Here is a 15,074-nt window from a genome sequence, read left to right as displayed (position 1 = left end):
AGCACCCAACAACCCAGCATAGGTCACGAGAGGCGCACGCAAAACACGAGTACAAGCTTTTTTGTCAGGGAGCAACAAAACCCATGAACCCCCTACCAACCCATAATCAAAGAAAGAAAAAAGGATCATGCGAGGAGCAAACAAGTGCATCCCAGCAGCAGCAACGGCGGTTAAACAAGGACAACATTAAATTAAGAAGACACGCGCATTTCTTAGCTTGCTCCATTCTTGGGCATAGCTGAGAAACGTCGCTTGCCAAAAAACGCCGTTGCATTTAATGTCAAGAAGAAAGCAGGAAACAATTAGATTCCGATGCAGTTCTACACAATGAAAAAAACGACAGCTGTTATTTTTCTATGCCGCTTCAAGTTGAGATTGCTGAAGGAGAAGAAAAATATTCCCAGGCTTTTGAAACAATAGCCAGGATTTCTTGGTTGCTTGCTTGCTGGCCAGGTGAGCAAATGAAACTCGCGTGAGAATATGGGAATGAAAGTGTTTCCCACGGTTGGTAAAAAGGTCCTAGCTGGCTGGCTGGCATGACATGCCTTTGCATTAATTTTACTTCCTTAAAGGTAAACAACAAACAACAAGGGAGCAACAACAATAAGGGTGCATTTGCCAACAACAACAGCAACCACCATTATCAGGTGAGCCCAAATAGGAGAGAGGGAGAACAGCCAGCTCTAAGAAGAAAGACAATAAGAAATGCCAAGACACAGGCAAATGCTTGGCTTGGGCCTTGTGTGGAATTGGGGGTTGTTTTCTTGGTGCGGAGCACACTCTCATTGTTCTTTGAAGGAATTTTGGAAAAAGAGATCGCAGACAACAACAACATTCCTACACAGTACGTGCTTTGTGTGTTTGTTGGAAGATAGGGGTGTTTTGAGAATTGAGCCAAAGAGCTGGCGAGTATTTAAGCTGGCTCACCATGGAGTTAGGCACACACAACGTCTTACGCTCTTCAAGCGACAACAACTTAGTTTTTTCTTCGTTACTTGTTATAAAAAATAAACACACACAAAATGTCTGTACAAATGTCGGAAATGTCAAAAACCTACCAATACCGCAAAGTGATGAAACCAATGTTGGAACGTAAACGCCGTGCCCGCATCAACAAATGTTTGGATGAATTGAAAGATTTGATGGTGGCCACATTGGAATCGGAAGGCGAACATGTCACACGTTTGGAAAAGGCTGATATTTTGGAATTGACAGTAACCCACTTGCAGAAAATGAAACAACAAAGATTGGCCAAAGCCTCCAGTGGTACCAGCAATACCATGTCTCAGTCAGAAGGTTTCCGTTCCGGTTATATTCATGCCGTCAATGAAGTGTCACGTTCCTTGTCCGAATTGCCTGGTGTGAATGTTAGCTTGGGCACTCAACTGATGACCCACTTGGGCCAAAGATTGAATCAATTGCAGCCACCAGTTAAACCTTCCTTGCCTTTGAACACCCCCCTGTCTGTGCAAATTGGCGCCCCCACCTTCAAGGGTCAATATACTGTACCAATTTCACCTGTGTCCAGCTACAGCAGCAGTCCCAACTCAAGTGTGGGCAGTGAAAAGCATTCCAACTCGCTGCTGACCACTTGTCCCAGTACACCAGCCATTGATGTGACCAGCATTGATGTCGACGAAGAGGATGAAGAAAATGTATGGCGTCCCTGGTAAAGAAGAAGGATTACAATTCCAACTAATCCAGCCATCAACCCACCCACCAAAAGTCTTCCAAAAATGTTTTGCAACCACAACAGGTTCCTGACATCAAACAAACCCCCACACAACAAACAACAAAAAGCTTTAAACATACAAATGCGATAAAGAAGGAGCGAAAATGGTTGAAGCGAGAGAAGCAAAGAGAGTAAACCATGATCATCATTCACCATCATCACCTAGATTTAATTATAGTTTAACTTTAGTTTAATAAAACTTGTGATAGAGTTTAGTAGAGCCTTCCAATTCCAAAACACTCACACACACATTATTCACACTCATACAAACACACATTGTTAATTTATTTAGTTTTGTAAGAATATTTTATTTATAAAATAATTTTTGAAAAAAAAAATACAAAGAAAAGGAATTTTAACAAAAAAATATTTTGAATTTTTTAATTAAAAAAATTGGGATTTTTTCTTAAATAAATTTCCTGCGGGATTTTGGGAATAATTTTTTTTTTTAATTTTTTCTTCACCACTATGCCAAGTCACGTGAAGATCATTTTAAACCCCATTATTTTCTCCCTAGTCATTGGTCATTGTTTTCCCAAGAAAATGTGAACAAGAAATCCCATTTTCATGGTGATTAATTTTCATTGCCCCCGATTTTTTTCAACTTTTTTTTTTGTCTTTATTTTTGGAAGAAACACACGTTCGGACAAAAGAATCCCAAATCCCTTTTATCTATCAAACAACAACTGACGCACACACAGACGCATATTTTGAAACACAAAATCCTGTCTTTTGAGTTTTGAACACGTGTTCAGTGAGACATACAGCCACACAAGGCTCCTTCATATTCTTACGGCCATTGAATAAGACGAGTCGCAATCTAAGCAAGGCGTAACAATTGATCGGTAATTGTTTCAATCTAAAGAACGAAAATACGGCTTAACTAAAACAACAACAACACACACAAAGACATTATTCTTTATAGGTTTCACAAAAAAGTCGGGCAACAATTTATCCCTTAAAGGAAATAGGAGCACCACCACCACCAACAACAACAAAATAATGACAAAAACAAAACCCCTATGATAAGATCTCCAGAATTACTACGGCAGCGGCGTATCTAATCAGTGTTTATTGTGGCGACGACTTCTTCATAGTTTTTTTTCTTTCTTGCCTAGCTGTCTTCACTCAGACAACCATAGGGGGTGCCCATGAAGCAGCAGCATAAGGAGTAATTTTTGCCCTTCGAAATCGCTACGTAATCAATGATCCATTGAAAAGATAATCTCTGTTTTGTCCCTTCGTGAGTGATCACAGAAGAAGAGAAAAATTATCGATCTTAGCTGGAGATTTGATTTCGTTCGAAATAAACGACTAACACCCAGGACAAAAAAACGATAACAATTGATGCAGGAACGTAGTTAAAGAGGGAACAACTTGGGCTTTATGAAATTCAAAGCACAATATTCCAGGTAAAGTTTGTGAGACATCTGTAGTAAATGTTTATTATCTTCCCAATAATGATATTTTAGGCAATGAGAATATTTATAAAATTTCAATTGTTTTTAAATTTGTATCCATGTATCTAAACATAGGCTGGACAATAAACTAGTATATGGCCTTCTTACTCTCTTTGCCTAGGCATGCCTGGAGGTACCTTAGAAAAACTTTTCATCTCAAACTTACAAAATTACAAATTTCATGATACACCCAAGACAACTGATGAGGATATGTGGTGAGACCCGAAACCGTAGTTTTCTCTGCCTAAAAATTATTTGACTTTCGAGTCGATCTAAAAATGTAATATGCATTTAAGAAATCATCTCGTTTTTTTTTTTGAGAATTCTTTTAACCCTGCTACTACGTTAAGGGTCATGGTCATTTGTACACATTTGCATTTCATTAATAAAAAGGTGTGGGTCAAAACGTGACCCGAACCTAACCTTTGTACTATTTTTCTAACGTAGGGTTTAACCATTTTAAGAATATGTCAAAAATATTTTTAACAAACCTACGTGTGTTTATAGTCCTTCAAAGTCCTTTTTAAAAAATCCACTCATTGTACGCAACCCTAAAATATAATAAAAATAACTTAAGCTTGCCTATAGTCCTTCTAATTTTTTCCTACATCCACATTTTCTATTTCCTAAATCCACGTCTATTTTCAGTACTTCTAAAAATATGTAAAAAAATCCACGTCTGTTTTCAGTACTTCTAAAAATATTAAAAAAAATTAAAGTCGGTTTTCGTTACTTTAAAAAAATATTTTAAAAATATCCACGTCGGTTTTCAGCACTTTTAAAAATATTTTACTTCTAAAAATATTAAAAAAAACCATGTCTACAAATATTTAAAAGAAAATCAACGTCTGTTTTCAGCACTTCTAAAAATATTTAAAAAAATCCATGTCTGTTTTCAGTACTTGAAAAAATATTAAAAAAATCCACGCCGGTTTTCATTACTTACTTACTTAGCTGGCCCATTACAGAATATTTGTTCCATAGGCCGAACTAAGAAAAGATCTCCATTTCTCTCTATTTGTTGCTTCGCACTCTGGAATACCGCGCCTTTTCATCTCATCATCCACTTGTTTGCGCCATCTATTCCTTGGCCTGCCAATTCTGCGTGTACCGCCAAGCGGTCCGTATTTATATGCCTTTTTAGCGGGTTCATCATCGCTCATTCTTATGATATGGCCTAGCCAACGCAATCGCTGCATCTCGCTACGTTTAACAATATTGATGTCGTTGTATAGCAGATACGGCTCGTGGTTCATGGGACGTCGATATTCACCGTCAACGCAGATTCGTCCGTAGATCTTTCGAAGAATTTTTCTCTCAAACACACCAAGCACTGCCATGTCTGCTTGCGCAAGTACCCAGGCTTCGGAGCCATACATCACGGGTAGTATCAGTGTTTTATAGAGCGTCAGACTTTGTTTTTAAACTGCATACTTAAAGCAAAGTAGCATCTGTTGGCCAATAGAATTCTTCTTTTTAATTCACAACTGATGTCGTTGGTTGTGTTTACGGAGGTGCCGAGGTAGAAGAAGTCGTTTACTGCCTCAATATTATAGGAACCAACTTCCACAGTCGGTCCGAGCTCATTGGACGCATTACGCGTCGACACCATCAACTTGGTCTTCTCACCGTTTACCGCCAGACCTACTTTAGCAGATTCTCCTTCGACCTTCATAGAGGTATCAGTTACTTCCTTTACTGATCGGCCCATGATGTCTATATCATCAGCATAAGCAAGTAACATGTGGCTATTGGTGTAGATTGTTTCACTTCTTTTGACGTTTGCCTCTCGTATAACCTTTTCCAGCAGGATGTTGAGGAGATCACACGAAAGGCTGTCTCCTTGTCTGAAACCTCTTTTGGTACCAAACTCTTCGGAGAGGTTCTTTCCTATTTTAACTGAGGAAGGTGGTAGGTGTCGATCTGCATCTCTCGGGTCTTCTCCAGGATTTGGCGCAGTGTAAATATCTGGTCAATGGTGGACTTGCCAGGTCTAAAGCCGCATTGGTATGGTCCAATTATCTCGTTGACTATAGGCTTTAGTCGCACAATATCCCTGACACGATCTTGTAGGCAATAGGGAGTAGACTTATGCCCCTATAGTTAGAGCATTCAGTCTTATCTCCATTCTTGAGGACGGGGCACAGGATGGATACTCAGGTTCCAATCGTCGGGTACTCGTTCTTCCTGCCAGATGGTGCTAACTAGCTGATGAATACACCTTATCAGCGTGTCGCCTCCGGTTTTGAACAGCTCGGCTGGTAAGCCATCAGCCCCTGCTGCCTTATTATTCTTCAGCCGATTTATTGCTGTCTTTACCTCATCTTGGCTGGGCGGTATACATTCAATACCATCTTCTGGGATTGGGACTGTGGTATCTTCGTCATCTTCGCTGCTTTGGATACCAACAGATTTGAAAAATGTTCTTTCCATATCCTGAGTACACTATCTGTATCAGTTACCAAATTACCTTGCTGGTCTCTACAGGAGGATGTGCCTGTACCAAAGCCATCAGTGTGATGCTTGACTCTTTGGTAGAATTTTCGGACTTCATTCTGGCTCCTGTACATCTCGATTTTTTCACACTCCCGTTTTTCCATCTCTCTCTTTTCCCTGCGGAAAAGACGTTTCTCCTCTCGCCTTTTCTCCCTGTATCTCTCTCGTGCGCTACGCGTTGCTACGGATTGTAAAGTATATGCCGTATATGCCGCATTTTTCTCCTCGGTGGCAGCACGACACTGCTGGTCATACCATGGATTCCTTGGTGGAGGTCTCTGGTATCCAAGTATGGATTTTGCGGCTGTTTGCATAGAGTGTACAATGCTTTGCCATTGCGCTGATATGATATCGGGATGAGGAGTGCTTTGATTAAGCAGTTGGGCCAGTTGAGTGGAATATGCTGTGGCTATCTGTTGTAATTGCAGCTTACCGATGTCTATCTTTCGTGTTGTGTCTATTTGTACTTTGTTTGCTACGTTTAAGCGGGTGCGTACCTTTGCTGCAACAAGGTAGTGGTCCGAATCAATGTTTGCGCCTCGGAACGATCGTACATCCAACACGCTCGATGAATGTCTTCCATCTATCACAACATGATCAATTTGATTTCTTGTTTTCTGATCTGGAGACAGCCAGGTGCCCTTATGAATATCGAGATGATTAAATCTGGTACTGCTAACTACCATGTTTTTTGCATCTACAAAGTCTATCAGCCTCATGCCATTTTCAGATGTTTCACTGTGGAAGCTGAATTTTTCGACTTTTGGGCCAAAGATATTCTCCTTTCCAATTTTGGCATTAAATCGCCTAGAACGATTTTAATGCCATGGGCAGGGCAACGGTCATATGTTTCTTCTAAGCGCTCGTAAAATATATCTTTGGTCTGTTCCTCCTTGTCTTCAGTGGGAGCATGAGCGCAAATAAAGCTGATGTTGAAGAATTTAGCTTTTATTCGAATTGCAGCAAGTCTTTCATTCACTGGAGTGAAGCTGGATACCAGATGTTTTAGTCTCCGACTAACTACAAATCCGCAACCAAACTCATGCTCTACGTCATGGCAGCTATAATACAGTGCGTCACCTTTAGGTGTTCCTGTATGGCAGTAATATCGGCCTTGTACTTTTCAAGTACGTCTACCAATGCGAAGACTACACCTTCTCTATAAAGAGTGCGAACATTCTAGGTGCAGATTCGCAGATCATGGTCCTTAAAACATTTGCGGGGTTCGTCATCTTTAGAGGGATTTGTTTTTCTTTTCTTTCGTTTTTTCATAGTAGGCTGTTTTTTCTAGGGGAGGGTTACTAACCCGACGCCCAAACCCAAGTTTTTAACGTTCTCACCCATAAGAACGTTTTAATTACTTTAAGAAATATTTTAAAAGTATCCACGTCTGTTTTCAGTACTTCTAACAATATTTTAAGAAAAATTCACGTCTGATTTCAGTACTTCTAAAAATATTTAAAAAAAAAATCAAATCGGTTTTCGTTACTTTTAAAATATTTTAAAATATCCTCGTCTTTTTTTCAGTACTTCTAAAAATATTTTAAAAAAATTCACGTCTGATTTCAGTACTTCTAAAAATATTTAAAAAAAAATCAAATTGGTTTTCGTTACTTTTAAAATATTTTAAAATATCCTCGTCTTTTTTCAGTACTTCTAAAAATATTTTAAAAAAATTCACGTCTCTTTTCAGTAATTTTAAACATATTTTAAAAAATCCACGTCTGTTTTGCGTACTTCTAAAAATGTTTTAAAAAAATGCACATCTGCTTTCAGTACTTCTAAAAATATGTTTCAAAAATCCACGTTTGTTTATAGTCCTTTTAAAAATATTTTTAAAAAATTCACGTTTGTTTATAGCCCTTCTACAAATGTAAAAAAATCCACGTTTGTGCATAGTTCTTCTAAAAATATGTTTAAAAAATCCACGTTTGTTTTTAGTCCATCTAAAAATATTTTAAAAAATCCACGTTTGTTTATAGTACTTCTAAAAATATTTTAAAAAAAATCCACTTTTGTTTATCGACCTTCTAAAAATATTAAAAAAAATCGAGTTTGTGTCCTTCTAAACATATTTTTAAAAAAATCTACGTTTGTTTATAGTCCTTCTAAAAATATTTAAAAAAATCCACGTTTTATAGTCCTTCTAAAAATATTTTTAAAAAAATCACGTTTGTTTATAGTCCTTCTAAAAATATTTAAAAAAAATCCACGTTGGTTTATAGGCCTTCTAAAAATATTAAAAAAAAATCCACGTTTGTTTATAGTCCTTCTAAAAATATAATAAAATCCACGCCTATTTACAGCCCTTCTAAAAATATTTAAAAAATCCACGCCTATTTACAGCGCTTCTAAAAATAGTTAAACATATCCTCGCCTATTTATAGTCCTTCTAAAAATATTTAAAAAAAAATCCACGTTTGTTTAAAGTCCTTCTAAAAATATTTAAAAAATCCACGCCTATTTACAGCCCTTCTAAAAATATTAGGAGGGTTGGCGTTTTTTTATTTGGGATGACGACTTCTATTTTGTTTTTCAAAATAGTCAGGCTTAATCCCATAGTCGTTGTTTTAATATTTTATTAAAACAACTTTAATTTATTAGTGGGAAAAAATTGGCGATGTATACCAAGGGGTAAGGCAGGGAAGTAGAGTTGTGTAACGAACTAGTTCCAAGGAACTATTCCGGACAAGGAACTATTGGAACTATATCCGGCTCTTTCATTTATATAGTTCATTTAGTTCATATAGTTCCAGCCGTGCATATATGTAATTCCTTTCATTTACATAATTCATTTTCTTTCTTCGATCTTTCACGTTCAGTTCCTTCATCATTCAGATGCGGTCACATTGTTAAATAAATGTAAATTACATCCTCGTTACATTGCAGCAATTTATTTATTTTTATGTCAATTCATCCACCAAAAAATGAAAACAAAAAGAAAGAGAAAGATGCGTTAAACTACTTCATTCTCGCAACTATTTGGAATGAAGGAAATAAAAAGAACGAGGAACGAGAAAGATGCATTGAACTATATCGCTTTCGGAACTATTTGGAACTATGGAACTATATTAAGGAACTAGTTCCTTTTGGCAAAAGGAACAAGAAAGATCGATCCGCTCCAGGAATTATATTGCCCAACTCTACAGGGAAGACTATAGTTTCAGATCTCGCCATAGATCTCCATCAGTTCCCTTGTTTCTTGTTTTTTTTTTTTTTTCAAACAAAAAACTGTTTATACCCAAGTGTCAATTGCCCGCTCAAATAGATACGTGTGCAAAGAAACACCCTGACCGAGAATTTCTTTGGCACTACCTAAACTCGAGCAACTTCACTTGCAAACAAAACCAAATCTTTCCCACTGCTATGCGTTCGTCAAATCTCGACGAAAAAACACATAACTAATTTGTTGGTATTGCATACTACAGCAATAAACAATATTTCGACAGTGCCCGGTCTCACAATAAGGAGGGTTGGCGTTTTTTATTTGCGATGACGACTTCTTTTTTGTTTTTCAAAATAGGCTTAATCCCATAGTCGTTGTTTTAATATTTTATTAAAACAACTTTAATTTATTAGTGGGAAAAAATTGGCGATGTTTACCAATTTTTTCCCACAAATAACTTAAAGTTGTTTTAATAAAATATTAAAACAGCTTCTAAAAATATTTAAAAAAAATCCACGCCTTCTAAAAATATTTAAAAAAATCCACGCCTTCTAAAAATATTTAAAAAAAAATCCACGCCTTCTAAAAATATTTAAAAAAAATCCACGCCTTCTAAAAATATTTTAAAAAATCCACGCCTTCTAAAAATATTTAAAAAAAATCCACGCCTTCTAAAAATATTTAAAAAAATCCACGCCTTCTAAAAATATTAAAAAAAATCCACGCCTTCTAAAAATATTTAAAAAAATCCACGCCTTCTAAAAATATTTAAAAAAAATTCACGCCTTCTAAAAATATTTAAAAAAATCCACGCCTTCTAAAAATATTTAAAAAAAATTCACGTCTTCTAAAAATATTTAAAAAAATCCACGCCTTCTAAAAATATTTAAAAAAAATCCACGCCTTCTAAAAATATTTAAAAAAAAATCCACGCCTTCTAAAAATATTTAAAAAAATCCACGCCTTCTAAAAATATTTAAAAAAAATCCACGCCTTCTGAAAATATTTAAAAAAATCCACGAATTCTAAAAATATTTAAAAAAAAATATTTTTAGAAAGCCCCGCCTACTTATAGTCCTTCTAAAAATATTTAAAAAAATCCACGCCTATTTATAGCCCTTTTAAAAATAGTTTTAAAAAATATGTTTAATTACACTAATAGTTACGAGATCGTTTTCAGATATCGTTGTAAAAATTTGCAATTTCAATGCTTTCTAAATTATCTGTGTAATTAATTTGAAAATATATGTATTTTTTATAGTATAAAAAGGGTTGAGTTGAAGGCAACTTCATTTACTCTGTTGCCTCCTGTGAGGATTGAACTCACGACCCCTGGTTTACAAGACCAGTGCTCTACCACTGAGCTAAAGAGGCTGATGAACGGCGTGCAACCATACCATCATGTAAGTTACATTCGAGCAAAAAAAACTATTGAATAAAAAAATTGATGCACAACTATTACTGTTAAACACAAGCCTATGCAAATCCCACCACCAATTGCAGAGAAGGGTGTGAGCGTTGTAGGGGAAAGAATTTGTCCGTGCCAAATTTATAAAACAACAACATTCTTAACTAATTCTCATATTGTAAATGAAGGCAAAATGCCTATAACCTTTTGATTAGACCTGAGGCCAGTCAATATATTTCTTTTATACAAGTATACGAACCTAATAGATTTCATTTCAAGTCTCTATGATCGGTCAGGACAAAACGGTAATCAGATTAGGCAACCATATGGAAATATAGTTTATTTAGAATTTTGAAATTCGTTTACTTATGGGACCATTTTGAAGTTTTGTCAGGGAAGTACACCAAAGATGCTGTCCGATATAGACCTCCTTGAAACTTGGTGTATGTTTGGAAGACATTTTAGGATGTGCAATTTTTCGGCAAAATCGGGTACTCAATTTATAAGTTTTCGTTGCTGGTTTTTTGAGCTTTTGGACCATTATTTCAGGAAATACGGATAAGGATGGTTCCAGATGTACGGTTACCTTTTTCTTTTCTGATTGTCAAATCGTTAATATAAATAAGTTCTTATTCTCCCTTTTGTCTGAGGCTCATGCCTCAAACCTCACACTCATGCAAAAGAACCATGAAATCCAATAATGTTACACTCTCTTCTCTTACACGCTAATCGACTGGTTAAAACTAAACATTTCTGTTGGTTTTCGTTCGCTTAGTTTCTTATCCTTAGACCACAGAGTGTTGTGCTGTCCCCCTTTTTAATCTTAAATTACACTTGAATACTACGGGTGGTGTTATACGATCATCACCTAATGATATGGGACGACGAATGTGTTAGAAGACATGGGGAGTGGGCATTTCGTATAAATATGGAAAGCATTGTGACAAAATGAAAATGCGAGAGAATGTAAACAAAAAGGGTATACAAAGGGGGGAAGACTATCTTCGATGACGATCAAATCGAACAAATAAAGTGTTAGGGGAATGGGAAGATAATTAGAACGTGAATCGGAGATCCGTTTTTTTTTTTAATATTTTGAGTTTATGTCATCGCAAATTGGTCATATTAGGTGTATCTGAAACATTTGTCATCATTTTGTGCATTGTTTCATCATCATCTCCCTCGAAAACCTAGCACTTCTACATTTGTTTATATTCTTTGCAGTCATTCAACCAAAAGTCTAAATTAAGTGTCATTGCCATAATTCATGGCATTCCTTTTGATCGCTTATCGGCTAAGAAATAATCATTACTGTTGACAATAATTTAATGTTTCCCTCTCTGTTTTTATAACCACGATCGCATCAACAAGTTGGGTAATCTTTTGGTGACCATCAATAAAAAGGGAACAAAAACCCCGCAATTGTTGTTCTTTCTTCGACAATAAACCGTGTCAACATAATAAACAATAAAAAAGGTAACCCTTTTCCATGAACATGTAAACAAACCTGTGAACAATCAAGCAGGTTGGATTAAAAACATATATTGTTGATTAATTCTTGATGGAAGAAGTAAAAAATACTGTATACAAAAAGAATCAGTTACAGGCATTTGCAGACCGGTAAATACCCTCAGCATATGGCTTTACAAACGCCACAAGGACTTCTAAAAAATTTAGTGTGGGAGTTATATGAAGGACTTGCAGTCATGATCCCAACCACTGTCCCACTGTACAATTTCAACAAGATCTGAGAAGAGGTCTTCAGGTCTTATCTGAAGGAACTGACCAAAATAACCCATCTTAGAACTGGATCTAATTTTCGAAGTCATTCCTTTAGATGGTTATTGTGCAAAACAGCCATTCTAGTTGGTCACTGTAGGATTTTTTTAGAGCTTTGCGTCATTATGTCAGGAAACATGGACCTACATACAAAAAATTATATCGATTACAAGCTTCGGTGAAATTTCTAAAAAAAAAATCCCCAATTTTTTTTGAATTTTTGTTAAAGAGGTACCAGAAAGAGTAGTCAGCTCTTCAACTTGGTTTAAGTTTGAGAAAAATATAACAATGTGAAAAGTTGGACTCAATCACTCCTTTCGATAGCTACCGTGTCCATCAACGATTTTAGTTGGTCACCGTAGAACTTTCAGAGCTTTTGCTCCATTATATCAGGAAGTATGGACTAGCCCACCACCAATATTATATCGCTACAAAGAGTACCTTCGGTAAACATTTCAAAATGATGATCGAATAGCCCTTAAACTGCACATAATTGCAAATTTGAAACTTTTGTGAGGTAGGTACTCGAGGTATTTTAAGATAGACCTCTTTGAATGATGTTGTACGTTTGGAAGAAATTTTATGATGTGCAAAGTTGCGGAGTTAGTTGAGTAGATTTGCCAGGACAGTTGAAAAGGTGCAGTATGCCGTGCGGGCCTGTACCGCATGCTGAGTAGATGTTGTGTACAGTGTCATCATTCCTATGGGAATTTAGACGGCTGCACTGAACGTAGTTTAAGCGGAGTACACAAGATCAGTTTTGACCATCGATTTTTCGGAAATATAATCTCATGGCCAACTAGCCAACGCAGTCGCTGCATCTCGATACGTTTAACTAAATTGATGTCGTTGTATAGCAGATACAGCTCGTGGTTCATACGACGTCGATATTCACCGTCAACGCAGATTGGTCCGTAGATCTTTCGAAGAATTTTTCTCTCAAACACACCAAGCACTGCCTTATCTGCTTGCGCAAGTACCCAGGCTTCGGAACCATACATCAGCACGGGTAGGTAGTATCAGTGTTTTATAAAGCGTTATTTTTGTTTGACGAGTTGTGGCTTTATTTTTGAAGTGCTTACTTAAGCCAAAGTAGCATTTATTGGCCAATACAATTCTTCTTCGGTGCCGAGGTATACGAAGTCTTTTACTACCTCAAAACTATAGGAACCAACTTCAACAGTTGGTCCGATCTCAATGGACGCATTGCGCGTCGACACCATCAAATTGGTCTTCTCGCCGTTTACCGCCAGACCCACTTTAGCAGATTCTCCTTCGACCTTCATAAAGGTATCAGTTACTTCTTTTACTGATCGGCACATGATGTCTATATCATCAGCATAAGCAAGTAACATGTGACTATTGGTGTAGATTGTGCCACTTCTTTTGACGTTTTCCTCTCGTATAACCTTTTCCAGAAGGATGTTGAAGAGATCACACGAAAGGGTGTCTCCTTGTCTGAAACCTATTTTGGTACCAAACTCTTCGGAGAGGTTCTCTCCTATTTTAACTGAGGACCTCGTGTGTCATTTTACAAAGCTGAATGAGCTTTGCGGGAATACCAAATTCAGACATGGCATGGAATACCTTTGAACGTAGTGGGCTGTCGAAGGCTGCTTTATAATCGACAAAAAGGTGGTAGGTGTCGATCTGCATCTCTTGGGTCTTCTCCCGGATTTGCCGCAGGGTAAATATCTGGTCAATGGTGGACTTGCCAGGTCTAAAGCCGCATTGGTATGCTCCAATTATCTCGTTGACCATAGGCTTTAGTCGTTCGCACAATACCCCTGACACGATCTTGTAGGCAAAAGGGAGTAGACTTATGCCCCTATAGTTAGAGCATACAATCTTATCTCCCTTCTTGTGGACGGGGCACAGGATATTCAGGTTCCAATCGTCGGGTACTCGTTCTTCCTGCCAGATGGTGCTAACTAGCTGATGCATACACCTTATCAGCGTGTCGCCTCCGGTTTTGAACAGCTCGGCTGGTAAGCCATCGGCTCCTGCTGCCTTATTATTCATCAGCCAATTTATTGCTGTCTTTACCTTATCTTGGCTGGGCGGTATACATTCAGTACCATCTTCTAGGATTGGGACTGTGGTATCTTCGTCGTCTTCGCTGCTTTTGGGTACCAACAGTTTTGAAAAATGTTCTTTCCATATCCTGAGTACACTATCATTTACCAAATTACCTTGCTGGTCTCTACAGGAGGATGTGCCTGTACCAAAGCCATCAGTTTGATGCTTTGATGGTAGTATTTTCGGACTTCATTCTGGCTCCTGTACATCTCGATTTTTTTCACACTCCCGCTTATGATTTTATCCTGCGGACAAGACGTTTCTCCTCTCTCCTTTTCTCCCTGTATCTCTCTCGTGCGCTACGCGTTGCTACGGATTGTAATGCCGCATTTTTCTCTTCGGTGGCAGCACGACACTCCTGATCATACCATGGATTCCTTGGTGGAGGTCTCTGGTATCCAAGTATGGATTTGGCGGCTGTTTGCATGGAGTGGGCAATGCTTTGCCATTGCGCTGAAATGTTATCGGGATGAGGAGTGCTTTGATTAAGCAATTGAGCTAGTTGAGTGGAATATGCTGTGGCTATCTGTTGTGATTGCAGCTTACCAATGTCTAACTTTCGTGTTGTGTCTGTTCGAACTTTGTTTGCTACGTTTAAGCGGGTGCGTACCTTTGCTGCAACAAGGTAGTGGTCCGAATCAATGTTTGCGCCTCGGAACGATCGTACATCCACCACGCTCGATGAATGTCTTCCATCTATCACAACATGATCTATTTGATTACTTGTTCTTTGATCTGGAGACAGCCACGTGCCCTTATGAATATCGAGATGATTAAATCTGGTACTGCTAACTACCATGTTTTTTGCAGCTGCAAAGTCTATCAGCCTCATACCATTGTCAGATGTTTCACTGTGGAGACTGAATTTTCCGACTGTTGGGCCAAAGATATTCTCCTTTCCAATTTTGACATTAAAATCGCCTAGGATGATTTTAATGTCATGGGCAGGGCAAC

At 37.6% G+C, this 15,074-nt stretch overlaps 1 protein-coding gene and 1 non-coding gene across 2 annotated transcripts; one reads left to right on the top strand and one right to left on the bottom strand.

The window, feature by feature from the left end:
• Window positions 1-1,022: 1,022 nt before the first annotated feature.
• Window positions 1,023-1,673, top strand: E(spl)mgamma-HLH (Enhancer of split mgamma, helix-loop-helix). The gene has a single exon (XM_073963290.1). It carries the CDS (start codon window positions 1,023-1,025, stop codon window positions 1,671-1,673), a length of 651 nt encoding a protein of 216 aa, XP_073819391.1.
• An 8,483-nt stretch (window positions 1,674-10,156) lies between these two features.
• Window positions 10,157-10,228, bottom strand: TRNAT-UGU (transfer RNA threonine (anticodon UGU)). The gene has a single exon. It is a non-coding gene; the product is annotated as a tRNA-Thr (tRNA).
• Between the last annotated feature and the right edge of the window lie 4,846 nt (window positions 10,229-15,074).

This window comes from Musca autumnalis, unplaced genomic scaffold (genome assembly GCF_047663935.1).
Source record: "Musca autumnalis isolate F117 unplaced genomic scaffold, ASM4766393v1 scaffold_1, whole genome shotgun sequence".
NCBI classification, from domain to species: domain Eukaryota; kingdom Metazoa; phylum Arthropoda; class Insecta; order Diptera; family Muscidae; genus Musca; species Musca autumnalis.
Note: the sequence above shows the minus strand (reverse complement) of the source record. Positions and strands in the feature narration are given on the sequence as shown.